The 27,900-nt window shown below is 46.3% G+C and overlaps 1 protein-coding gene across 1 annotated transcript in view; it reads left to right on the top strand.

Annotated features, from left to right (window-relative positions):
• The window catches only part of METTL15 (methyltransferase like 15), a 218,555-nt gene that overhangs the window by 92,268 nt on the left and 98,387 nt on the right, over positions 1-27,900 (top strand). Inside the window, exon 3 of the mRNA XM_040410241.1 lies at positions 3,126-3,262. Within this exon, the coding sequence (XP_040266175.1) occupies positions 3,126-3,262 (137 nt within the window). The remainder of the gene's footprint in view (positions 1-3,125; positions 3,263-27,900) is intronic.

The raw sequence follows: 27,900 nt of genomic DNA, 5'->3' as shown, positions 1-27,900 counted from the left end.
ATGACATTCAGGCAAGTCTTCAGTTTTTTTCGCCGGAGAAAAAACCTTAGCATGCTACGGGTTTATCTTTTGCCTGATCAGTCAAAAAGACTGAACTGAAGACATCCTGATGCATCCTGAACGGATTACTCTCCATTCAGAATGCATTAGGATAAAACTGATCAGTTCTTTTCCGGCATTGAGCCCATTTGACGTAACTTAGGGCTCTTTCACACCTGCGTTCTTTTCTTCCGGCATAGAGTTCCTTCGTCGGGGCTCTATGCCGGAAGAATCCTGATCAGTTTTATCCTAATGCATTCTGAATGGAGAGAAATCCGTTCAGGATGCATCAGGATGTCTTCAGTTCCGGACCGGGACGTTTTTTTGGCCGGAGAAAATACCGCAGCATGCTGCGCTTTTTGCTCCGGTCAAAAATCCTGAACACTTGCCGCAAGGCCGGATCCGGAATTAATGCCCATTGAAAGGCATTGATCCGGATCCGGCCTTAAGCTAAACGTCGTTTCGGCGCATTGCCGGATCCGACGTTTAGCTTTTTCTGAATGGTTACCATGGCTGCAAGGACGCTAAAGTCCTGGCAGCCATGGTAAAGTGTGCGGGGGAGCAGTATACTTACCGTCCGTGCGGCTCCCCGGGCGCTCCAGAGTGACGTCAGGGCGCCCCACGCGCATGGGTGACGTGATCGCATGGACACGTCATCTATGCGCATGGGGCGCTCTGACGTCATTCTGGAGCGCCCCGGGAGCCGCACGGACTGTAAGTATACTGCTCCCCCGCTCCCCACTACTACTATGGCAACCAGGACTTTAATAGCGTCCTGGCTGCCATAGTAACACTGAACGCATTTTGAAGACGGATCCGTCTTCAAATGCTTTCAGTTCACTTGCGTTTTTCCGGATCCGGCGTGTAATTCCGGCAAATGGAGTACACGCCAGATTCGGACAACGCAAGTGTGAAAGAGGCCTTAGTGCCGGAAAAGAAAAGTACCCTAAGTAGAGACTTCAGGGAGTTGTCACATACGATTCTTCGCAGGATTTAAATCCATACATTACTGTGGGTAAGGGCTAGCGTTGCAATTTGCGAAGATTTGATTGTTTCTTCTCTACTTTGGAGAACCCTATGTGAAAACTCTGTAAAGCTTCTATTTATATAAATTTTATTTAGGCTTTATACTGGATTTTATAATGATGTCTTTGTTATTGTTGTGGGCTAACTACTTAAAGGGGTCGTCTTATCTCAGACAATGGGGGCATATCGCCAGGAGCCCCCCAAAGTGGTGGCTGGAGGACTCCGGTCCGGCCACCACCAATCGCTCTCCCCATAGAAGTGAATGGAAGCGTACTGCACATGACCGGCCTCTTCTCCCATTCACTTCTATGGGCCAGACGGAAATAGCCAGCGCTCAGCTATTTTTGGTGGTCCCATAGAAATGATTGGAGGGTGGCTGCGCATGCGCAGTGCACCCTCCACAACTTGCGAGGCTCCGTTCTCGATATAGGTGCGGATCCCAACAGTGGGACCCGCAGCTATCAGACAATTGGGACATATCCTAGCAATATGCCCCCATTGTCTGAGATGAGACAACCCTCTTTAAGGTGTTAACCCATGAATAATGTAAATAATAAAAATCGTGCATAATCTAGTACATGACATCATCTTTCTAACACAGCTAGGACCAGCCCAGTACCTCACATGGATCCATAGATGTCCCCATTCTGCTCAATTCATTTCTAGCTGTCAGCTTAGGGGACTTGTCCTTTCTCAGGGGTGTTTCCTTTCTGCTGCAGCGGGTGGCAGTTGAAGGATGGAGCTGAGCATGTGCTTCCGTCTCATTAGCAGGACAAAGAAATTAGAGAGCAAACCAGCCGGTGGCGCTATACAGATGGGTTTCAGTGAATAACTCAGTGGCTATACTAAATTACATGCCATTACAAAAACATTTAAATGTTTTATGGCACAACCCCGGTTTAAATTGGGGACTGTACTTTCAACAAACTTTGCATAAATCAACATTAGACAGCCCATGGACAAAGATGGAGTGGTTTCTCGAAAACCCTGTAACATTAAACTCATAGGTTTTTGTTTGTTTTTTACCAAATTGGTGTAGACTAGGGATGCCCAACCTGCGGCGCTCCAGCTGTTACAAAACTACGACTCCCAGCATGCCTGGACAGCCTACTGCTATCAGGGCATGTTGGTAGTTGTAGTTTTGCAACAGCTGGGGGGGGTCCGCAGGTTGGACATCCCTGATGTAGACTGCTCAGGGCTGGATGTTGTCCTCCTGAGGAAGTAGCTGAGGGGAACAACGGTTTCACATTGAAGAGACACGAAGTTGCAGGGATACTTATTTTTTAGTCAATGTTCCATGGGAATAAAGGAAGCAAATCGTCTCATACAGCCAAACCAGCATGGGCCAACTGAGGACTAAAAGTGGCTCAAATTGGCTCAAATTGATTGGCCAGCATTACCATATTGCAGCACATAATATCACCCCAGTGCATCCCAAAATTGTGCAGCAGCAGAGCCGAATACCACAGTGCATGCCAAAATAATGCCCCAGCAGCACAAAGTACCTCCCCAGTAACTGCCCCTCTGTTTTGGCTAGCACCGGATGCCACGTTCTGTCCTCCTACTCCAGTTTGCTCAGGATGGCGATACAGTTGAAGTCAGGAGAAGAGCGTCAGATCGTTACCTGGCTGGCTATCTTGAAGAGGGCTTAGGTGGCCCCCGGGAAATCTCCCTGTAGAGTTTATGGCAAGTCTGCCCCTGCAAACCGGAGAGGTCCATCTGTGGACAGCACTTTTTGGGGGGGTTTGCCACTCCTCAGTACGGGTTGGCTGGATGAGAGGCTTCAGATGTGACATGGGGGTGGGAGGGGGTGTCTACTGTCATTCCATATATATATTCCACCAAGCACAGACCAGTGCACCATTTCTTAAGCTGTGAGGCGTCAACCTTCGGAGCTATTCCTTACTGGTCATAAATGATCGCTAATTCCCTGTATACACATGCTTATCCCAGACGCCAATGAATACAGTTGGCACAAGCGCTTTGAATCCCCAAATATTTAATAGTGTAATCAGATGGATGTATTATATTTTCATTTCTTTTTTTCTTTCCTGGTCTAGACGATATTGGATATGACTTTTGGAGCAGGAGGTCACACCACATCAATTCTGAAGCAGGCTCCTAATATTAAAGTATTGGCGCTAGACCGAGATCCTGCTGCGTATTCAATAGCTCAGCGCTTGTCCGACTGTGAGGGGTAAGTACGCTCTTTCATGAGCCGCCTAATCTAGAACATTTCTAAGTTTCATGTCATAATTGTAAAATTTAAAACTTTATATAAAAAAAAAATATGGTACCAACAATTTTCTTTAGTATACATTGCACCCGTCTAGCTTTCCGTTTATCACCGTGAGCGCCGTTCTATGTCAGTCTGTAAAAACACGAAAATTACTTGTCCAAAGCAGAGCTAGTATGGGAACCCTGGAGAGATGGAACTCATCCCAGGTGGGCTTCAACAGGACATGTAGATGTAGCCTGCTAGAATTTATGGATGAATTACTAGCGGTTCTGCAATGAAGGTCCAGATGGTTGTGACCCGCTTTGGGGGGGTGGGGGATTGTAATGGACAGTGGGTGTGGAACCGCTGTACCAACTAAGGCTTGTTTCAATTATGCGGGATCCATCCCTGCCGGGCACAACCGTGCACTGCTGGAATTCCGTCTGGCCCCCTTAATTATAATGGGGACCGGCGGAGATCCAGCTGCAACACGTCAAATCTCTGCTGATCCCCATTGTAGTGAAGGGAGCCGGATGGAATTCGGGCAGTGCCCGGTTGTGCCGGCAGGGACGGATCCGACGGGCAGTTCCGGCCAGGACAGCCTGCCGGATCTGTTTCACATATGTGTAAAAGAAGCCTAACCAGTTTGACCTAATGGTATTATCCTGTTGGTACCTTTTGGTTTTCACCCTTTAACACCCTATACCAGTCGGGTCGGGGGGAGTGTCCCTGCACAGTCTAACATTATCCAGTCAGCTGGTAACACCCTTCTGGACTTTCATTATAAACTGTTGGCAGTTCATTTATAGCTTCTAGCAGGAATAATAAAGCAATGACACAGCACAGAGTCATAAGACTAGAACCTCCAGAAGTGTTAATGCATTGGGAATGCAAATATAAAACCGATATGTCCAGAGAGGTGACAGCTCCTTTTTAAAATTTATTTCACTGTGTGGTTAGAACACCTTTAACCCTGTCAGGACCGCCTTAATTTGGGCCTTAAAGGGTTTTTCTGAGATTTTAATACTGATGACCTATGCTCAGGATAGGTCATCAGGATCTGATCGGTGGGGGTCAACACCCGGGATCCCCGCCGATCAGCTGTTTGAGAAGGCACCGGCACTCGCAGTATCGCCATGTCCTTCTCTCAGCTTTTCCTAGGCCAGTGTCGACACATTCATCAGTCACATAGCCTAGGAGAAGCTCAGCCCCATTCAAGTGGGCCGAGCACGATACCAAGCACAGCTGCTATACAATGTACGGCGCAGTGCTTGGCAAGCTGCCAGAAGGCCGTTGACTTCCCAAAAAGTTGATCGGTGGGTTACCGGGTAATGTTGAGCGAATTGAGCGTCAGATCATCGTTGATTCGGTCAAACAACTTCAATTTTAATGCTATGTACAGCATTAAAACGTATTGGCTCTGTGGAGCCAAAATTTGTTTCTTCCGAAGTCATGCAAGACTACAGTGAATTAATTCAGTATTCATTTCTGCATCTTTAAAAACATTTAAAATTAGGAATCCGAAGTCGGGTTTGGTAGCGGCCGGTACCTCGATAGCCTGCCCTCTGGACTAGCTCCATGAACTTAGAGACTGTGTCCACCCTGCGTTGTCCACTGCAGGTCTGCATCTCCCTGCTGGTCTCTGGCATGTATCGAGGACATGTCAACCCGTGTGAGCAGTGCAGCCTGCAGTTGACCACAGCAGTCATGCGTCAACTTGGCACGTCATTGCTGGAAGCCGGGAGATAAAAAGTGGCAGGGGACCGTGGAAACGTAAGAAAGGAAGCGCCGGGATATTGGTAGGCAGTTGCAGATTTCTTCTTCCGCATTGAATACAACGTAAAATTTACAACAAATCTGTGCTCTTTCCCCATCAGACATTGACATCCTGCAGCTTTGAAGGCAGCTGTAATGTTGTTCCTATCTCCCGTTCTGGATGTCCATGCAGCTCCTTCTTATTTCCTGTAATGTTATGTCCATGGGCGTGTCAGTCATGGGGGAGGAGCTATAAACTAGCTGGGCGGTGTTGGAATTGTGGCGGAGAAAGGAGAAGTGCATCATGGGTTTGGTTGGATACAACAACAGGAAGTGCTACATACAGGAGGGAAACAAACCAGAGTGCAGGGGCGTTGCTAGGTTTAAACATTTGGGGCCTGGCCCCGAATATCCTGCCTGCCTGCTAGATACAAATGTATTGCTGTCCTCAGGACGGCAATGCAATTGAATCTAATGCACTAGAAGAGTAAAACAGGCAGTGGTTGAGAAGGACCTGTGATGATGTCACCATCATGTGACTAGTGCAGGAGAGGACGGCAGTGAAGAGGAAAAGTCCTGGTGAGGTCTCTACATAAGGAGAGGTAAGTAAAGGGAGAGGCAGAGCAATGCTTGAAGTTGTGGTTATTTAACTGGGCCTGTATGTTAGGTCTGAAGGGAGTGATGTTTATTTACATGGGACTGTATGGTGGAGGTGGCAGTGGAAGGGTGATGTTATTTACATGGGGATATATGTTGATGGCGGCTGTGGTAGGGAGTCATGTTATTTACATGGGACTGTATGTTGATGGTGGCTGTGCGAGGGAGTGATGTTATGTACATGGGACTGAATGTTGGAGGGGGCAGGGGCAGGGTGATGTAATTTACATGGGACTGTATGTTGAAGCCGGCTGGGGGAGGGAGTGATGTTATTTACATGGGACTGAATGTTGAGGGGGTTATGTTTACATGGGATTACATGTTGGAGGCGGCTGGGGAGGAGGTGATATTATTTACATGGGACTGTATGTTGAAGGTGGCTGGGGCGGAGGTGGTTATTTACATGGGACTGTATATTGGAGGGGGTGGAGAGATGGTGTGATGTTATTTACATGGGATTCTATGGCGGAGGGAAGGGAAATAATGTTATTTACATGGGACTATATATTGGAGGGGCTGAAGAGAGGGGAGTGATGTTATTTATATGGGACAGTATTTTGGAGCGGGGCAGGAGAGATGGTATGATGTTATTTACATGGGACTGTATGGTGGAGGGAGGAATATAACTACAGGGGGCATTATTAATACTGGGGCCACTTGTAGGGGTGTCACGATACTAGTGGAATACTGCTGGAATCCAATGGCAGAGACAAGGCCTGTACACAGGAAACACTGGAGTCTTGAATAGGAGGTTGCAGGACTGAAGGATGCAGCAGAGCCAGACAGGCGAAGCCGTTACCGGTAGCAACGGTGCAGGACTGAAGGATGCAGCAGAGCCAGGCAGGCGGAGCCGTTACCGGTAGCAACGGTGCAGGACTGAAGAATGCAGCAGAGCCGAGGTCAGACGAGCAATGTGTCAGGGCAGGTGGCACAGGAACGTAGTCAAATAATCCGGGTCGGCAACAAGAGGTAGCAGGGTCTTCACAAAGTAGCAGGGTAAACCGCAAGTAGGAGGAACAAACCAGAGAGCTAGTTCCAAGCAAGAGGACTGCACGAGCAGAAGCTAAACACAATACTCAAGCAATTAGTAACAGGCTTGAGAGGTTTAAATGTGAAACAGGAAGTAAGATGCGCCTAGCTGAGACACAATCCACCATCTTAACTAACTTAACCAGAGGTAGCAGGATGATTCCTGACAAGGGGTTATAATTATAGGCGTTCTTATTACTATTGGGGGCGCTATAGGAGGGACTTATAGATCTGCCTTATTTCTACTAATAGCCCTATGGGGGCCTTATTACTACTGAGGGGTCTGTAGAGAGCTTTATTACCACTGGGGGAACAATAGGGGGCCTTGATTCTTCTCGGAGCTCTGTGAGGGTATTATTATTACTGGAGGTCTCTTCTACTAATAGGGGCACTCTTGGGGAGCATTATCACGGTTGGGGGCACTGTAGGGGGCAGTATTACTAATGAGGGCATTCTAGAAGGGAATTACTATTGGTGGGATTTTAAGGACCACTATTACTATGAAGGGAACTAATATTTCTTCAGGATAGTATTTGGGGGGGTATTGGGGAGCACAACGAGCAGCAGGATAACACTATGGGGACTCGAGGTTGGGAGATGATGATAGAAAAGTGTCGAAGCTAAGATGTCTGTGTGTCACACTCTGCAGAGACGAGGCACAGCTGAGAGAAGTTGTACGGACCAAATGGAGAAGATGATGACAGAGAAGATCTACATTGGAGGAGACGTCACCTGGGAGGCCCTACACGTGATAGATATGTGCTGCTGTATAGAAAATGCAGGGGGTTGATTTAGAGAACTGGGCCATATTTTTTGAATGAGTACTTGATATAGGATTGTTTAGTATATGGAATGACTAGTCACGGCCCGTTCCGATTTTTGATTTTTACTTAGGCTCCTTTTAAGGAGCAATATGTCCCCCTTTCTCCATTCAATATACTGCCACTGAGGAAGAAACCCATGCGGTTTTGAAACGCGTCTGGCTAGAAAAGTGACTGCACCCCTGTTACAATTGGTGTGACATTTCTATGACCGGGAAGTGAAAAGTGGAAAATTCGCAAGTGTGAAGCTAGATTACTAAAGTGAAACAACTTGAGGGCTGTGAGCGTCCGGAACCCTGTATTGCGCAGGTGCCCAGTGCTGCTGGATCACACGTGGAACAGTCAGCGTCCGGAAAGCCGCACTGCGCAGGCGCGCAGCCTCATTAGTAACTGGAGACCATTTGAGGATCGGCCGATACCTGGACTGTATGCCAACAGACGTCACCGTGTAGACACTATCAACATCGGGTAAGAAGCGCACAAGCGCTATATAAAAAAAGAAAACTACCCGTTACACCAGGGCTCGACAAATCCCGGGCGCCAGGTCGCCATGGCGACCAGGAATTTGGTCCTGGCGCTTGGGTATTTGTCAGCCCGTTTTCAAAGATGCGCTCTCGGCGCGCACCATGGTTTCCTGAGCTGGCACAGTGGAGAAGGAGAGGAGTCCCTCCCTCTCCACTGTGCGCGGCTGCCGCTGGCCACTAAGAACAGAGTAGGAGGAGGAGGGGAGGGACTGTGGCCACTGCGCCACCAATGAATGTGCCGGCCATATCCCGGCCCCTATGACTGCACGCTGTGATCCGCGCGATTAACCCCTCAGTTGAGGGGTTATTCGCGCGGATCACAGCGTCCTGTCAGAGGTCGGGTGCCGGGAATGTTCTTCAATCTCGACTCTCTGCATTGGTGGCAGTGGGCAGTTCCGATCGGAGTCCCAGCAGTGTAATGCTGGGGCTCCGATCGGTTACCATGGCAGCCAGGAGTCACGCTACTGAAGTCCTGGCTGCGATGGTATGTTAGTAAGCAGCATTATACTCACGTGCGCCGTGGCCGCCGGGCGCTCTTTCTTCTGTCTGTGCGGCTCATTGCTAAGGCTTATAGCATTGGCAATGCGCCGCACAGACCTATGAGAAGAAGGAGCTCCCGGCGATCACGGCGCACGTGAGTATAATGCTGCTTACTAACATACCATCGCAGCCAGGACTTCAGTAGCGTCCTGGCTGCCATGGTAACCGATCGGAGCCCCAGCATTACACTGCTGGGACTCCGATCGGAACTGCCCACTGCCACCAATGATCAATACTGGGGAGGGAGGGGGGGTGGGTTTGTTACCAGAGGGGGCTGATAAGAGAGAGGGGGGGAGGGGCTGATAAGAGAGAGGGGGGGAGGGGCTGATAAGAGGGAGGGGGGGAGGGGCTGATAAGAGGCAGGGGGAGGGGCTGATCAGAGGCTGGAGGGGCTGATCAGAGGCTGGAGGGGCTGATCAGAGGCTGGAGGGGCTGATCAGAGGCTGGAGGGGCTGATCAGGGGCTGATCAGAGGCTGGAGGGGCTGATCAGAGGCTGGAGGGGCTGATCAGAGGCTGGGGGGGCTGATCAGAGGCTGGGGGGGGCTGATCAGAGGCTGGGGGGGGGCTGATCAGAGGCTGGGGGGGCTGATCAGAGGCTGGGGGGGCTGATCAGAGGCTGGGGGGGCTGATCAGAGGCTGGAGGGGCTGATCAGAGGCTGGGGGGGGGGGCTGATCAGAGGCTGGGGGGGGCTGATCAGAGGCTGGAGGGGCTGATCAGAGGCTGGAGGGGCTGATCAGAGGCTGGAGGGGCTGATCAGAGGCTGATCAGAGGCTGGAGGGGCTGATCAGAGGCTGGAGGGGCTGATCAGAGGCTGGAGGGGCTGATCAGAGGCTGGCTGCCATGGTCATCTCCCTGCTGTTGTGTGCACAAAGCACAGGGCAGCAGGGAGAGTGTAAAGTCCTATTCACCCTAATAGAGATCTATTAGGGTGAATATGACAAGCGTTCTAGCCCTTAAGGAGGCTAATAGTTATTAAATAAAGTTAAAAAAAAAAAAAGTTTAAACATCCCCCCCCCCCCCCAAATATAGAAAACAATATATTGCGATATACATGCTTAAAATTATATCGCAATATAGATTTTATGACGCGGCTCCGCCTGGCTCCTAACTTTTTTAGCTGGCTCCTAGATTCCAAGGAAATTTGTCAAGCCCTGCGTTACACTACAAAGGCACCGAAGCGACAGGACACGTAAGTGGACTTGCGCTCCATCACCGTTAATCATTTAACGCACCTATCAGTGTGTATTGAGCCACTGGACACTCACATATGCCCCATAGAACATTCCACCATCCTGCTGAAAAGACATCAATTAAGAAAATTTAAAGGAAAACAACGTAGGGCTGCACTCCAAATAATATAGAATAAGCTGCGGGAGCTCCGCAGCTGAATAGACAGGAGGGACCGTGACTATTATCATTTTATTGTCATTTAAATTTTATTGCTATCTTAGAATCATAATTGCCTTTTGATTTTATACTGCTATTGGGTGTGTCCATGTCAGCACACTAGAATGCATATTTTTATGTATGATTGGCCAACATCTGGCATAATTTTACAGGTTGGGATTAAATGTGATGTAATTGACTTCTTGTGAGCTGGTCATCTTTTTGTATAAGATGTACATAAGGTAAGCAACTACATGAGTGTAGCTGTTAAAAAACAAAACAAAACAAAAAACTTTTAAGCTAGCTTTAAATGTTTTTTGCATTTGGGGTGTTGGAAAACCAATTAAGCCCTTTAAAGATTGCTTGCAGCATCCTTATACAAATTTAGTATAATGGTTTGTCTTCGTATTGGTTCCCATCTGTATCACGGAGGCATAGACTTTGATTAATATTTTATTATGTCAACCCTATGGTGTTTGACTTGCTTATTTATTGGTCTTGGGATAGATTATTCTAATGGTGGTCTGATGGCACCTAGACATGGGACCAAAACTGTACAAAATGTCTTCAAGTGTCCGAAAGGTAATATAATCCTTGGTAAGGCAGGGTGACATTGCTTTCTCTAACAGCAAAATGCTTTTCTTTCTACATATGTTTGTCTCAGGCCAGTGAAGCATTTAGTGAGCTTTTAATGCAAGTCTTGAATTTAACACCATTTGCAGAACTATAAACTACATTCTTGTTAGTGTGAGAATTTACCCCGTTGTGAGAGATTTGTGTGACATTTGACTGGAGGCTGAGAAAGGATTTGCCGCAAATAACACTTTGTACTTTACAACGTGGTCCATTACTCCCGGCTTGTCTCTGTTCTTATATTCTAGCTTTTGTCCTGTAAGCCATGCACTCTAGAAACAAATATGCCATGGATCTCCTTATCTCATCGCCACATTTTACCGAAATCCCAGTTGCATAGCTTCTTGGCTTTCCTCACTTCATTGGAAAAACAAATTGGATACTCAAATGGGATCATAGACATTTCATCATGATTGCTACATGTAGCCACTATACCATTCAAGTAGATATGGGCTTCTTCGTGCTGAAGAGTCTGATGAATAGCCTTTTTTCACCAGCCTCCTGGTAGAACAGTGGACTTGGCTGTGTGCTACACGGAACTATAATCTAAATTAGCTAAGGATTTGGAACCAGATGTCAAAATACCAAATTAATAGAAAATTAGAACAATGCACAGATATAATTAATACTGACCCAGGGAAACTGCACCGTATTATAGACAATGTTGGCCTTCAGTAATGGTATCCAGTAGCCTGGCACCAATGATGAGATCTAGGGACTTACTTCGGTAAAATGGGAAAAACTGAGTTGGCTATTGAAGAGACCTTCAGTGTTTATGACACCAAAATATGCTCCTAATGTAAGATAGTAGAAGATCAGATTGAAGCACCTTCTTTCAATTAGAAGGGTGAAGAAGTCCATTAGTTGTATCTCAAGACTTAGGTGGACTTTTATTGTGAGATGTCTTATGGTTGGTCAGTGACCTGGGACATTATCATGGGACTGCTAATTTAGACCCTAGGCTGCCTACATACAAACAACCCTGGGGATCAAGATGCTAGGGTTGACCACTTGCTAAGAAAGGGAGATGTTAGTATTAAGATCTGTCAAGGGCTTACATTGAACCAAAGTTTCTCCATTGCTGTGGGGCTGAACTCCCTCTGGGCTTTGCCCATATGATCACTAAGAAGAATATATACGTCCAGGTGTGCAAAATGTTCCCAGATTTTCATGTTTGCCATACCTTACCCAGAGGAGCCCCAATGAAACTACTAAGGGTCAAAAAAAAATTAAAGATGTCACCTGGAGATGATACAATAATTGAATTAAAGGGACATTTTTTTATTTTAGAAGAACTTAGCTGAGGATATCTCCAACAGTCCCATAGAGTTGAATGCAGTGGCAGTGCACTTGCTTAACCATCTGGGGCAGGGGTGGACTGGCCAAAGACCCTAAAGGGAAACTTCCTAGTTGGCCACCTGAGCCCTCCTCATGGCTGGTAGTTTTGGTGGATGTATTTTCTGCTGGCTGCTATATTGTGATGTACTGTGGTATTTTTCTGGGGTAGTATAATGTACCACAATATGGTATTGCTGGCCCCACCTACTTGTTTTGGTTCTGCCTTCTGTCAATTTGGACCTGACTACAAAATGGGAGCACTTTTTTATATTTATTTTTTTCAGGGCCACTTTAAGTTCCCAGCTACCCCTGATCTGGAATATGGGGCCCTGATTGGCCCCAGTGGTTGGACCCTACTGATCTTCTAGTTATCCCCTATGCTGCGATTGTAAATAGAATGGCCCTTTAAATAATAACCGTTCTACAAAATGAAGTACATTTCATTTTTATAGTTTTTAAAACCGACCATCATTGGTCTCCCATTGTGGTCTCCTAAATGATATTAGATTGGGGGACACAATAATATCTATGCATTCTTTCCCACCACCCTGACTCCACTGAAGGATCATCACAAAGCATTTCTTTTCTATTGCTTCTCCCCAAAGCACACACAAATAAAGTCGTCCAAGTCTTTGAAAAAGTAATCACCATATGGCCACATACACAGATCCAATTTGCGCACTTTGCTCACCAGTTCCAAGTTTTGTTAAAAAACAAGTCTCATAAAAACAACATGTTTTTTGTTAAATCCAGTTACATTATTTTCTTGTGTTGTTTTTTTTAATGTTTTTTGAGATTTCCTTTTGTGTCAAGTGTATAAAATATTCTACTCAAGTTATCTAACGCAGGTATCAGAAGAGCCTACAGTCAGTGCCACGTTGCCCCGTCCATAAATAATAGGCAGTAGTGTAAAGCATTTCTTTGACGTTGATGTACATTTTAATGCTGTGTAAAGGATGATTTGCGCGCCTGTCTTTGCACAGCGCACTATTTTATAGTGACAGATCACATTAAACTGACTGGAGCATGCATCGTGATTAATCATGTGCCGGAGCGTGTTCCAGCCAAGTCACAGCTTTGAGGTTGAATGTGATGTCATCCATCAAGATGGGAAACCCTATTGATTTAAGAAAATGGCTTACAGGGTCAAACTCATTTTGTTCTGTTTTACTTTTTTTTGCCTAATTAAATAGTGTGAACTTAGCAAGTACAGCCGCTTGTCACAAATTAACGAAGATATTTGATTTACTGTTACAGTGCTGCCCAAGTATTTCTTGGAAAGGATCTCAGAACTTGCATATTTTTGCTGGCAAGATCATGTCACTTTGCTGTTAGTAAGACTGACTCTGTCGAGGATATCATGGTGTGTTTTATGTGTGTGTGTATATATATATATATTGTCATGTTCAAGAAACCAATTTGAAATGATTCGAGCTTTGTGACATGGTGCATTATCCTGCTGGAAGTAGCCATCAGAGGATGGGTACATGTTCTCATTCTGTTTACGCCAAATTCGGACTCTACCATTTGAATGTCTCAACAGAAATTGAGACTCATCAGACCAGGCAACATTTTTCCAGTCTTCAACAGTCCAATTTTGGTGAGCTCGTGCAAATTGTAGCCTCTCTTTCCTATTTGTAGTGGAGATGAGTGGTACCCGGTGGGGTCTTCTGCTGTTGTAGCCCATCCGCCTCAAGTTGTGCGTGTTGTGGCTTCACAAATGCTTTGCTGTATACCTCGGTTGTAACGAGTGGTTATTTCAGTCAACGTTGCTCTTCTATCAGCTTGAATCAGTCGGCCCATTCTCCTCTGACCTCTAGCATCCACAAGGCATTTTTGCCCACAGGACGGCCGCATACTGGATGTTTTTCCCTTTTCACACCATTATTTGTAAACCCTAGAAATGGTTGTGCATGAAAATCCCAGTAACTGAGCAGATTGTGAAATACTCAGACCGGCCCGTCTGGCACCAACAACCATGCCACGCTCAAAATTGCTTAAATCACCTTTCTTTCCCATTCTGACATTCAGTTTGGAGTTCAGGAGATTGTCTTGACCAGGACCACACCCCTAAATGCATTGAAGCAACTGCCATGTGATTGGTTGACTAGATAATTGCATTAATGAGAAATAGAACAGGTGTTCCTAATAATTCTTTAGGTGAGTGTATATATATATATATACACACACACACACACAGAATCTCACAAAAGTAAGTACACCCCTCACATTTTTGTAAATTTTTTATTATATCTTTTCATGGGGCAACACTGAAGATCTGACACTTTGATACATTAATGCCTAAACCACTGGCAACAATACTGAGTACACCCCTTAGTGAAACATTATTTTCCAGCACTGCTTTAACTCTTTTGGGCATGGAGTTCACTAGAGCTTCATAGGTTGCCAATGGACTCCTCCATGAAGACATCACTGAGCTGGTTGATCTTAGAGACCTTGTGCTCCTCCACCTTCCGTTTGAGGATGCCCCACAGATGCTCAATAGGCTTTAGGTCTGGAGACATGTTTGGCCAGTCCAGCACCTTTGCCCTCAGTTTCTTTAGCAAGGCAGTGGTCATTTTGGAGGTGTTTTTGGGTTTATTATCATGTTGGAATACTGCCATGCGGCCCAGTTTCCGAAGGGAGGGATCATGCTCTGCTTCAGTATGTCACAGTACATGTTGGCATTTATGGTTCCCTCAATAAACTGTAGCTCCCCACACCCGGCAGCACTCATGCAGCCCCAAACCATGACACTCCCACCACCATGCTTGACTGTAGGCAAGACACCACTTCTTTGGTCGACCATGCTGAGGCCTGTTCTGAGTGGAACCTGTCTTCTTAAACCGCTATATGGTCTTGGCCACTGTGCTGCAGCTCAGTTTCAGGGTGTTGGCAATCTTCTCATAGTCTAGCCCAGTGGTCCCCAACCTTTTTTGCACCAAGGACCAGTTTCATGCAAGACAATTTTTCCAGGGATCGGGTGGGGTGGGGGGTTCTGGGGCGGGGCTTAGGGGGTGGTGGTCGGCACTGACTGATTCACACGCATAACAAAACACAAGGTGCATATTAAAATATATAACACTATATAACGACTACATAAACTGACTAGGGTCTCAGCTGCATTTATCTCTGCTGCACTGTACCGTATTTTTCACCCTATAAGACGCACCTAGGTTTTAGAGGAGAACAATAGGAAAAAAATATTTTTCATTACACCTCAGGTCCGACCAGCAATCAGACCCCCAATGTTAATAAGAGCTCAGATCAGACCCCCAATGCCTCAGATCAAACCCCCAACCTTCAGCCATCTATCAGCCCCCATGTCAGCCAGCCATCAGCCCCCATGTCAGCCAGCCATCAGCCCTCATGTCAGCCAGCCATCAGCCCTCGTGTCAGCCAGCCATCAGCCCTCGTGTCAGCCAGCCATCAGCCCTCGTGTCAGCCAGCCATCAGCCCTCGTGTCAGCCAGCCATCAGCCCTCGTGTCAGCCAGCCATCAGCCCTCATGTCAGCCAGCCATCAGCCCTCATGTCAGCCAGCCATCAGCCCTCGTGTCAGCCAGCCATCAGCCCTCGTGTCAGCCAGCCATCAGCCCTCATGTCAGCCAGCCATCAGCCCTCATGTCAGCCACCCATCAGCCCTCATGTCAGCCAGCCATCAGCCCTCATGTCAGCCACCCATCAGCCCTCATGTCAGCCAGCCATCAGCCCTCATGTCAGCCATCAGCCCTCATGTCAGCCCCCAGCCATATCTCAGACCCCAGCCATCAGCGGAAATAAAAAAAAAAAAAAAAACACTTACTTCTCCTGCTCCTGGACGCCACCGCTCCTCACCATTGTGATCCTCTTCATCCTGCTGTCGGCTGTGTATCGCGGGCATGGCGCACAGTGTGAGGTCACTGTGCGCAGCCCTGCACAGCCGAACCGAGGACCAGGAAGCGGTGAGTACAGATCTTTCACCGCTTCCTGGTCCTCCGGTACTAATGAAGCACTTCCATAATGGAAGCGCTTCATTAGTACCGCGTTAAAAAAGGCCCTGATTGCCGCGGCCCAGCAAACAATCTTCCAGGGCCCGGTCGTGAGCCCTGGACCACTGGTCTAGGCCATCTTTATGTAGATTAACAATTTTTTTTTCAGATCCTCAGAGAGTTTTTTGCAATTGGGTGCCATGTTCAACCTCCAGTCACAATTTTGCAGTTTTCACTTAGTGGTGTACTCAGTATTGTTGCCAGCGGTTTAGACAGTGATGGCTGTGTGTGGAGTTATGTTGCGGGCACACCAAATTTACACTGTTATACAAGCTGTACACTGACTACTTTACATTGTAAAAAATCGTCATATTTTCAGTGTTGTCCCATGAAAAGATATAATAAAATATTTACATAAATGTGAGGGGTGTACTCACTTTTGTGAGATACTGTGTGTGTGTGTGTATACACACGCACATGCACACACACCACCTGCAACTCCCCCTTTGGTGTTAGAAACCAGTGAATTATTAAACCTTTCTTTCTTGTGGATTGAATGGATGAATGCACACTGTAAAAGTAGTTTTAGATGTATTCTTCAAATTTTTCCCAAAAAATTACAACTCTTCACTTTAAAGAGTACTTTCACACAATTTTACTTTAATAGAGAATGGTGTAATTAGCTAATCTCTAAATCACTTCATTTCAAAAATATTCCTGCATCCAACTGAAAAAAAGCTGTAAAGTCATGGCCACTAGGGGTCTCACTTCTGTCAGGTTTTAACAGACACAGAAAACAGTTAACAGGAAATGTGGGCGTGTCAGAGTTAACTGAGCTCCTGAGCCTGATACAACAGTTGCTTCCACACTGTTTCTGAAGAGCAGAGTGAGCTCTCCCTCAGATTTCTGAGCACCCTAAAAGAAGACAAACATAGTAGGAAGTTAGGTCACTGCATACAGTGTTGGGAGATTCAACAGAAGGGAGATGCCCACTGCTTGTAAGAGAAATGCATCTAGCTGTGCAGCTTGACAGGGAATAATATGGCTGAGGAAGACATTAGGGGGGTTCAAAAAAGACCTGCTGCTTCACAGTTATCATTCTAATATGAAGCACAACCATTATGCAAACTTTTTTTTTTTTTTTACTCCGGTATGCTTAAAGATTTATATAGGGTGCAATTTGTCCAAGGATTGCTCTAACCACACTGTTTCCTCTAATTCTGGAGGCACGGAAGTCTCACATCTTAACGCTAAGGCTACTTTCACACTAGTGTTCAGAGCGGGTCCGCTCCTATAATGCATACGTTTGGATCCGTTCAGAACGGATCCGTCTGCATTATAGTTTAAAAAAAATTCTAAGTGTGAAAGTAGTTCAGACGGATCCGTCCAGACTTTACTGTAAAAGTCAATGGGGGCGGATCCGTTTGAAAATTGAGCCATATTGTGTCAACTTCAAACGGATCCGTCCCCATTGACTTACATTGTAAGTCTGGACGGATCCGTTTGCCTCCGCTCAGCCAGGCGGACACCCGAACGCTGCAAGCAACGTTCAGGTGTCCGCTTGCTGAGCGGAGCGGAGGCTGAACGCTGCCAGACTGATGCCTAATAAGCTTTAAGATGTGAGACTTTTATGTCTCCAGAATTAGAGGAAACAGTGTGGTTCTACCAATCCTTGGACAAATTGCACCTCATAGCAAAGCATACTTGAGTTTTCAAAAAAAAGTTTGCATTATGGCTGTGCTTCTCCGTACAGCATTCAAACAAAGTTTTCACCGAAGCGGCTTTGGATCTATGATCTGAAGCTCGCTTCGCTCAACACCAGTCTGAAACCATTGATCCGATTCCCCGTAGAAGGTTTCTGTTCAGCTAGAATGAGAAAAATCTGACTGGATTTTATGTCTCGTGTGAATGGACAATATTTCTGTCCAGGTGCTGTCCAAGTTTAGAAAAGACAGCACTTGAACTGAACACTAGGGAATCGGGATAGGTCATAAGCTCTTAAATCCTAGAGAACCCCTTGAAGAGTGAAGACAAGGGGTCGTTTTGGTCCCACACATCAGTTTAATCCTAAGTGATATCCTACAGCAACGATTAACCTGATGGTAACAGATTTTAAAGGGGTTCTCCAGGCCTGTACCTAAAAAGCCTCTTTTAGCTAACCTGTGGAGAAAAGAAAATTTGAGAAGTACTAACCCTTCAGTTTCTCCACCGATTCCGCAGTCTTGGCTGGGATCATTTGACTGCCCATCTGGCTGCGGGATCTTCTTCTGACGTCATTACCAGATGAGCTCCTCTTCCTTCCTGTTCAGCTGCATAGTGTAGATATAGCTGAACAGGACGAAAGACAAGCACCTCCGCAGAGGAAGAGCTGTCTTGTGATCCCAACCTGAACTGTGAAATTGTCGGAGTGGTAAGTACTGGGCAAAATGTGTTCTTTCCACAAGTTAGCTGAGAGAGGCTTCTTATGTACAGGCCAGGAGAACCTTTTTAATATAATTTGCAAAGATTTGTGACAACCCTTGTGGACACCGTAATGGCTGTAACACTGCTTCTCTTAGACCTATGTGACTGAGGTGAGGACATCTTAGGAACCCATATTTCTATATTTTGCGTGTGGACACGTGTATACTACGTTTCATGAGTTAAAGGGCATCTGTCAGCAGATTTGTATCTATGAAGCTGGCGGACGACATCTGTGTTGGTCCCATGTTCATAAAGGATGTTTTACTATGCAACTAAGCCTCTAGGAGCAACGGGGACGATGCTGTTACACCTAGAGGCTCTGCTCTCTCTGCAACTGCTGCACCCTCTGCACTGTGACAGGGCCAGGCAGTGAAAACCTCATCCATCAAAGCGTGGCAGTTGCAGAGAGAGCAGAGCCTCCATTGCTCCTTGAGGCTCACTTGCATATATTAAAACATAATTTTTCTCAGCAATGCGGGCACATATATGAACATGGGACCAACACAGATGCCTTCAGCTGCCAAGTCCACATCTTACCAGGTCAGCCAGTGTCATAGGTACAAATCTTCTGACAGTTGTCCTTTTATTGGGTAGTATCAAAAACGTGCATTTGCAGAAAATTCTGTTTTGACTTTAGTCCATGATTTACAAAAAAAAGTATTAAAAAAAAGTATTTTATTATTGATGTTTAAGCAGGACAGTGAAGCCTGGGATATTCTGTCTACCTTCCTGTCTCTTTCTCCTTATTGTTCTTCCGCTGTTAACCACCCACGTAGGACTGGGGCACCTCAACCAGCAGCTCGCTGCTCTGCGCATTTCTTTGTGTCTGCAGAGAACCTCTTTCTTGAAAGTGTTACTTTCCTGAGCTATTTCTGTTTTGCTGTCCTAAGCAATGAGCTCCTTTTCTGCATACATAAAATAGTAAGGGGTCACGGAAAACTATGTATTGCCAACGGCAGTTCAGAACTAGACATTGTTATCTTAAAACTATATGTATTTCCTATCCGCTGTTAGGAAATGCCTACATTACCTCTAGCCAAATGTCAGTCTAATTAAAGCAGATCAATCAAATCGCAGAGGAGTATCTTGGCTTTATCGCAACGTCATTCCGTGTCACGTTGATTGCTCGAAGAATCTATTTACAAGATGTACTGTGCTGTGGATAAGTATGTGATCCCTGGCAGATGCCTCCTCTCTCATTCCATATTGTCTGCTACACTTATCCCCTAATTAATCAGTGGGGGTTCTGAGAACGCGGCTCCCGTTCCCCGAACCTAAAAGTTCAGCAGATTGGCCACGCGCCTTGCTGCTCCATTCATTCTTTATGAGACTGCTGGGGATAGTGGAGTACAGCAGTCCCATGGAGAACGAATGGAGGCACAGGGCGCATGTTCAACTTGCTACGCCATTGGGACGGGTGAGCGGGACACCTTTCTCAGGATAGGTGAGAGTCTCCCTTACCGATCACTTAGTTATCCCCCCATCCTGTGGATAGGATCTAAGTTTAAAACTCAGCACAACCTCTTTAAAGGTGTTTTCTGAGAGTTTAATATTGATGACCTGAGGATAGGCCATCAAAATCTGATCGGTGGTGGTCCAACTCCCAGTGCCACCGGCTGTTTGAAGAGACTGCTGTTGAGCGCTGCAGCCTTTTCTTAGGCCAGTAACGTCACCTTCATCGGTCACATGGCCTAGGCGCAGTTCAGTCCCCTTCGAGCAATTGGGCCTGGGCTATAATACCAAGCACCACCACCATGCAGTGTACAGTGGTGTGAGGAGGCTGCAGCACTTAGCAGAGGACCACAGCCTTTTCAAACAGTTGATCAGCGGGGATCCCGGGTGTTAGGCCCCCCCTTATCTAATGTTGATGAACGATCCATAAGACCTTATGTTTCACTTTATAAGACACACCTGATGATGAGACGCACCCCAGGTTTAAGAGGAAAAAATCTGACCCCCATAAATATCAGGACATCACATCAGCCCTTTATGTCAGAACCCCATCAGACCTTATATCAGCCCACATAGTGAGACCCCCATCAGACCTTATATCAGCCCACATAGTGAGACCCCCATCAGACCTTATATCAGCCCACATAGTGAGACCCCCATCAGACCTTATATCAGCCCACATAGTGAGACCCCCATCAGATTAAAATAAAAACCATCTCTTACCTGTCCTGCGCCGCAGCTCCTCTCCACCTCCGGCAGAAGTCGCGCTCCCCTGTCTTCCTGGCCTGCACTGCTCTGTTACCTGACTGCGTGCAGCGTCAGATCATAGTGCGCTCACTACGTCCTGACGCTGTACACGGTCAGGATATTGCACTGCCGGCCCCAGGAATAAAGACTTCCATAATGGAAGCGCTCACTAGTATTCGCTTTATAAGACGCTCAGCCATTTCCCCCCCTCTTTTGGGGGGAAAAAAGTGCGTCTCATAAAGCGAAAAATACAGTACTTAGGTCATCGATATTAAACTCTCAAAAAAAAAAACATTGAATGAAAACCTGATTAGGTACATAACAGTTTTATATGACCGTTCATTTATTTACAATAAAATCTGGGCTGGTTTAATATTTAGCTAAATGAATTTCTCACCGTTTCAAAACAGATTGTCAGCTCACTTTTCCATCTACATAAAATTGTGTGGGCAGCATGAGATTTGCTCCTTTATTGACAGTCTGTCAGTCCATACAGAAGAATGTTAGTTTAAAAGAGGTTGGAGTAAAAGAGCTGATAGTTGGAAAAAGAGACCTTTTTCTCTAGTAAGATATTACAAAGTTTCTTAGAGTCATCTGTACTATTGATTTTTTGCAAGGTTGAATGAAAGGTTACTGACCATTTCAGCTTCACAAATTCCATATTTATGGACCCTTTTGCTAATGACTAGGCATAAGGCTTAGACAAATCGCCTTACAGGGCATCAAGCAGATTTGTACCTATGACACTGGCTGACCTGTTACATGTGCGCTTGGCAGCTGAAGACATCTGTGTTGGTCCCATGTTCCTATGTGCCCGCATTACTGAGAAAAATGATGTTTTAATATATGCAACTGAGGCTGTAGGAGCAACGGGGGCGTTACCATTACACCTAGAGGCTCAGCTCTCTCTGTAACTGCCGCACCCTCTGATTAACAGGGCCAGGAGTGATGACGTTTTCACTTCTTGGCCCTGTAGTGACCAGCTCCCTCCACTTTACCGTAGATTGAGCTGTGTAGTTCCAAGCTACACCCAAGCAGCTGAACTGTGGGGTATTGGACCCCCACTGATCAGCTGCTAATGGCCTAATAATATTTAATAATGGCACAAACAATGTATTCCAAATTATCCGCCTCCCATACTTGAGTCCTTCTCTGTTCCCAGTTCCTGAATCTTCTTCCCTTTTTTTTATATTTGAAGTACACCTAAACTTACAAATTGTAGGTGTTGTCTCACCTCATAAATTCGGGTATATCTGTAGCATATGCCCCCATTGTCTGATAGGTGAGGGTCCCACCTCTGGGATCTGCACCTATCTTTAGAATGGAGCCCACAAAGTGAAGGAGGGCACACTCCTATGGGAGTGGCAAAAATAGCCGAGTACTTGCTCTATTTCCGTCAGCCCTATAGAAGGGAATGGAGCGGTGGCCGCACTTGCGCGATGCTCTCCCCATTCATTTCAATGTATAGCCGAGCGCACACATATGAATGAATGGTAGGCGGCCTTGGATGCACGCCCACTGCTCCACTCACTTCTATGGGGCTGGTGGAAATAGGCTCTGCTCAGTTAATAACCTGCATACCACATCGGTACATCTATGCCAGGCTTTAGGAGAGCAGCCCTGGTACAGGCAGGAGCAGCGACGTGGTGTGAAGCTCCTGCCTGTACAGCGCTCAGTGTGTCCTCTGCGCACCCATACTCCCATGCACAGCAGCGTACGGGAGTACGGATCCTAAAGAGCAATAGGCACCTGAACGTCAAACAAACAAAACATTATTAAAGCATATTACAAAAATTGATATTTAGAATAAGTTTCATTAAAAATTAATTTGTAAGTTTAGCTGCACTATAACCCAAGCCCATCCATGTATAATCCAGAATTCAGATCATATAACAAGGGATTGGACTGATGCAGCGTTGTAAATCGGCCCCAGGGCAGAAAGGAGAACCTTGTCGCGGTGGAAATGTCAGGACAGCTGCCCGTCCACGCGCAGGGGCTCCGATAATTGTCTGCAGACTAGGGCTACAGTAAACAATTATTTTAGTAATAGAGTATTCTATCGATTATTTTTTACGATTAATCGAGTAATCTAATAAGAAAAAAATGAGATAATAGACTGTTTTCCTTTATAAAAACTCATCAGACCCCCTGCCATCAATCCCCAACACCCTTTGTTCCCCCTTGTGCGATCAGCATAAGTGTTTCAGTTCCCCCAGTGCTATCAGCTCCACTATCCCCCCCAGTGCCATCAGCTCTGTTCCCCCAGTGCCTTCAGCTCTGTTCCCCCAGTGCCTTCAGCTCTCTCCCACCCCAGTGCCTTCAGCTCCACTCCCCAGTGCCATCAGCCCCTCCATGCCATCAGCCCCTCCATGCCATCCATTGCCCTGTCTCCCACTCTTCCAGTGCCATCAGGTCAGCCCCTCCATGTCCCCCAGTGCCATCAGATCAGCCCCTCCATGTCCCCCAGTGCCATCAGATCAGCCCCTCCTTGTCCCCCAGTGCCATCAGATCACCCCCTCCTTGTCCCCCAGTGCCATCAGATCAGCCCCTCCATGTCCCCCAGTGCCATCAGATCAGCCCCTCCATGTCCACCAGTGCCATCAGATCAGCCCCTCCATGTCCCTCAGTGCCATCAGATCAGCCCCTCCATGTCCCCCAGTGCCATCAGATCAGCCCCTCCATGTCCCCCAGTGCCATCAGATCAGCCCCTCCATGTCCCCCAGTGCCATCAGATCAGCCCCTCCATGTCCCCCAGTGCCATCAGATCAGCCCCTCCATGTCCCCCAGTGCCATCAGATCAGCCCCTCCATGTCCCCCAGTGCTATCAGATCAGCCCCTCCATGTCCCCCAGTGCCATCAGATCAGCCCCTCCATGTCCCCCAGTGCCATCAGATCAGCCCCTCCATGTCCCCCAGTGCCATCAGATCAGCCCCTCCATGTCCCCTACTTCACCAGTGCCATCAGATCACTTCATGTCCCCCACTGCCATCAGTCAGCCCCCCCATGTCCCCCACTGCCATCTGCCCCTCCATGCCATCCATTGCCAGCTGTCCCCCTTCAGTGCCATGTCCCCAGCACCAGTGAAATAAAATACTTACCTTTCCTGTAGGGGGCACCGCTCCACAGCGCCTTCCTCTTCTTCTCCACGCGCTGCACTGGATCCTGACGTCACACAGCGTCTGGTCACAGTGCGCGCTTACGTACACTATGACCTGACTATGTGTCAGGATCCAGAGCAGCGCGGTACGGGCCAGCGGGTGACCACGAAGCGGTAAGTAATAGCAAGCGCTTCACTCCCGCTCCGTGGTCACATGACACAAACGAATCCTCGATGCTAAAAATTTGCATCAATAATTTTTTTGTGTCGAATTACTCGATTCAATCAAGTAATCATTTCAGCCCTACTGCAGACTCAGAAGGATATATATATATATTTTTTTTACTATGCATTTTTAATATCGGCACTATTACTTTAACAAGGAAAAAATGGGTCAGGTCTTGTTATCTATGCAGTGCGTGGGTAGGAATCCTTTGACGAGCTTTCTGGGGAAGCCTCTGACTTGGGAATTGCGGCTGAGATTGTAGGAGAACACAGATTTCTGTCGGTAGCAGTGTATAATACAAATAAACCCTTTCACGCCCACTGGAAAAGAGAGGCGAGGAAGGTGCGTGATATCTACCAATTAACCAATATCATTGCAGACTTTTAAGGCTAAGGAGCCTACGCATAGCCTACGCAGGGGAGACATTGTGTTCTCTCTTTTTTCTTTTTAATATACTGCATAGTATCAGAAATCATGGCCCAGAAACAGGAATTAATGAATCCTGCCAAGTCCCATATTTTACACTTCTGCAGTCGATTCTGTCTGTGTTAGATTTTAACATCTTCACTGCCCAGGAGAATGAAGCTGCAATGCAGAGTAAACAAATGTGGGCGAAGAAATATGGAAGCGATTTTTTTTTTTTTTTTTAAGGTTTATTTTTTTTTGTGAAGTTTCTGATCTGTTTTGGATGGTATTTTTAGGACTTGTGTAAACGACTCGCCCCAGTGATGTCACACACCTACACGGTAGAAAAGTGCTAATTGGAAATAAAGAACAGCACGTCTTACAGGGAAAAAATATGGAATTGAAAGTAGAACACTTTCTCCAGTAAATTTAGTTTGATTAAAGGGGTTCTCCAGACTACAGAAATGAATGAGCTAGCCTGAGGATAGATCATCAATATAGGATTGCTGGGGGACCGACACGCAACCCCCCCATGATCAGCTGTTTGGGAAACCAAGCACAAAGGGCCGGACTGAGAACTTAAAGGGGTTGTCCCATGAAAAATATTTTACAGTTTAGAAACTGGCTCTTGGATCTGAATACTTTTTTAATTGCACATAATTAAACATTTTGCATAGCCACCAAGTTATGTAATAAAATGTATCTGTAGAGCGCCACCTGCTGTTTGTTTATTTTCTTATTTCTTTGTCCTGCTGACTGAGAAGGCCGCACATGCTCAATTTCATCCTTCACCTGCCTCCTGAGCTGTGATAGGGAGACCATGGACACGCCCCCTGAGCTGCAGTAGAAAAGACACGCCCCTTGAGCTGCCAGCTTGATATAAATCTAGCAGAGCAATGAATGTGGAGATCTCTGGATCCATGTGAGGTACAGGGCTGGTTCTGGCTGTGTTAGAAAGAGATTGTCATGTACTATATGATGTCTGATTTTCATTTTTGACATTAGTCATGGGATAACCCTTTTAAAGTTGTCCTGGAAGAAACCTAAAAGTGGCTCCCATATTGTAGGCAGGTCCAAATTGAAAGTAGATGGGGCAGACACAAGTAGGGAGGATCAGCAATACCATAGTGCAGCACAAAATACCGCCCCAGCAGAACTGAATACCACGGTACAGCACAAAACACCGCCCCAGCAAAACTAAATACCACGTCCAGCACTGGATACTGCCCCAGAAGCAGTCTCTGTGTGGTGGCCATCAGTAGCTGGACGTTCTGTCCTCCTCCAGTTTTCTCTAATTAAGATATGGAGCAACGACTCCCATGCCCCACTGCAGTATTCAGCTCTATCACCGTCCTAAGGACAGCCATACAATAGAATTTAGAGGGGCAGCTGCTGGGCAGGTATATGAGTACCTCATGCGCCCAGTGTAAATTACAGCTGAGGACAGCAGATCATTCTGTACCCCAGCAGCAGTACGTAGGGCTTGGACAGCCCCCCTGGAAATTTTTCTTTAGGTTCTATAGTCTTCTGCAATCACAGCTCTATTATACCGTGTAGTGACCATTCCAGAGTAGTGCAGTTCAAGTGAATGGAAGCTATGCTGCAGTACACCAGCACTTGGGAGAGCAGTACAGACATATCTTTTGTGGTGTTTTTATTATCAGGAGTAGTAACAATATGAACTTTTATTCTGCTCCTTAAATGCACTGGAAGTGAAGTGCTCTTTTCATTGAGCTGCTTCACAACCCCTCTACTCTGAGTGACACCTGTACTGGTCTCCTGGTTTGATGCTTCAGTTGTAACTCAGAGCATCGGGGGGGGGGGGCCTGTGAAGCAGCTCAATGAAAAGGGCACATCACAGCAAAGCTCCAGGGAACCTGGAAGAATAAAACTTCATGTTCACACTACTCATGATGAGAAAAGCTCCACAAATGTATCTCTGTCCTGCTCACCCTGACCTCTACCTACTGCTTAGCATGATCAAAATTGCTGATAGAGTCCCTTTAAGGGTACGTTTGCATCAGCGTTTAAAATAATAAGGTCACCTTATCCGGCATAGCATATAAGGGGACCTGGCCGCTTTCTGGAATAACTACCTGGTTTCCATCAGCACAGGCTGCTGGATAAGAGTAGTGTGAACCTAAGGTAATTTGGACATTTCCTCCTTTTATATATCTGGGGGGGGGGGGGGGTATTCAATTTCTGAGCAAAATTGGCCTTGTAAAAATGCTACATGCTGATTCGTTGACACCAAAGAGAATCCACGTCATTCATTGTCACCAGTCTTTTAGGCAACTCTCCTTCTATGAATTCCTCCTCTAGGTCAGGGATTGCTAACCTCCGGCACTCCAGCTGTGGTGAAACTACGACTCCCAGCATGCTGCAATAATTTCTGTGGAGTTTCTAAAACATCAAAGCAAGTGTGCATCTTGGGAGTTGTAGTTTTACCAGAGCTGGGGTGCCGGAGGTTAGCCATCATCACGGCTGTAGGTCATGTTTGCCATATCGCAGTGCATTTCCTGATGTGGCTCGGAAGAGGCTACAGCTTGAAATAGCGATGTCGCATTCACGATGCGTTTTGTCATGTCATGAGCCATAGATTAGATTATTCGTGCCTACCTGTATGTGCATACTATTTGCCCCGAGAGTGATGCATTGAAGTGTTCACATATTAAAATGAGATGAGATGTTCCCTGCTGATAATATATGCTGTAGGCATCCTCCCTCATAGACAACTGACCACATTAGTATGCTGGGTATCTGCGCAGTGCTATTGGATTTTCTGAGTCACCCTAGTTTTCTAATTAATCAACTCAAAGCACACAGGAACTCTTTCATCAAGCCTAACAAATTGCAGAGAAGCTGGATAACTTGTTTGTAGATCTGGTCGGGTACATACAGCATAACAAGCATCGTTCTGTCTAAAGGCATGGGGTTTTCTAGCTGATGTAGTCATTGTGTAGGAGGTGATCAGTGTAAACGAGCGCTCATCAGGTTCTCGTAGGAGCTGCAGTACACATCGTGATCCAGAACTTACTTTCTAAGCCTTTGTCTCATACAAAGGAACTTGTGGTTTCAAGGGCAGCTTGTGAAACGTAATCTGCCTGGGCGGAAGTCCTGTCTGATTCTTTACAGAGTAAAGAGGTGTATGGCACATTCCACTTACTGTAAAAATAATGCAAGTTCTTGGTAAGTAGACTAAGGTTGAAGATAAGTCCTCGGTAGGTCTTTGGATTCCGGTGGAAGAAGGTTGATAAAAGATCAAAAACATTCATTGGCTTTGACCACAGTAAACTCTACTATTCTAGGTGAGTATACGGTTTCCTGCTTCCACCATACATTATCTTTGGTTTTCTAGTCCTGGTCTATGATCTGCTAACTTTTTGTTTGTTTTTGAAGTTGACCCTGCACTTCCTCCCACTGATGAAGTCAGTGGATTAAAGGGGTTGTGCCCCCATTAAATGTTATTTTAAATGAAATTAACATGACAACAAATTACTTACTTAATTTTCTTTCTGTTACAAAAATGCTCCACTTGTGAGATAGTCTCTTTACTAGTTATAATGGCGCCGC

Source organism: Bufo bufo, chromosome 10 (genome assembly GCF_905171765.1).
Source record: "Bufo bufo chromosome 10, aBufBuf1.1, whole genome shotgun sequence".
NCBI classification, from domain to species: domain Eukaryota; kingdom Metazoa; phylum Chordata; class Amphibia; order Anura; family Bufonidae; genus Bufo; species Bufo bufo.
The sequence above is the reverse complement of the archived record's forward strand: the minus strand, read 5'-3'. Positions and strand labels throughout refer to the sequence as shown.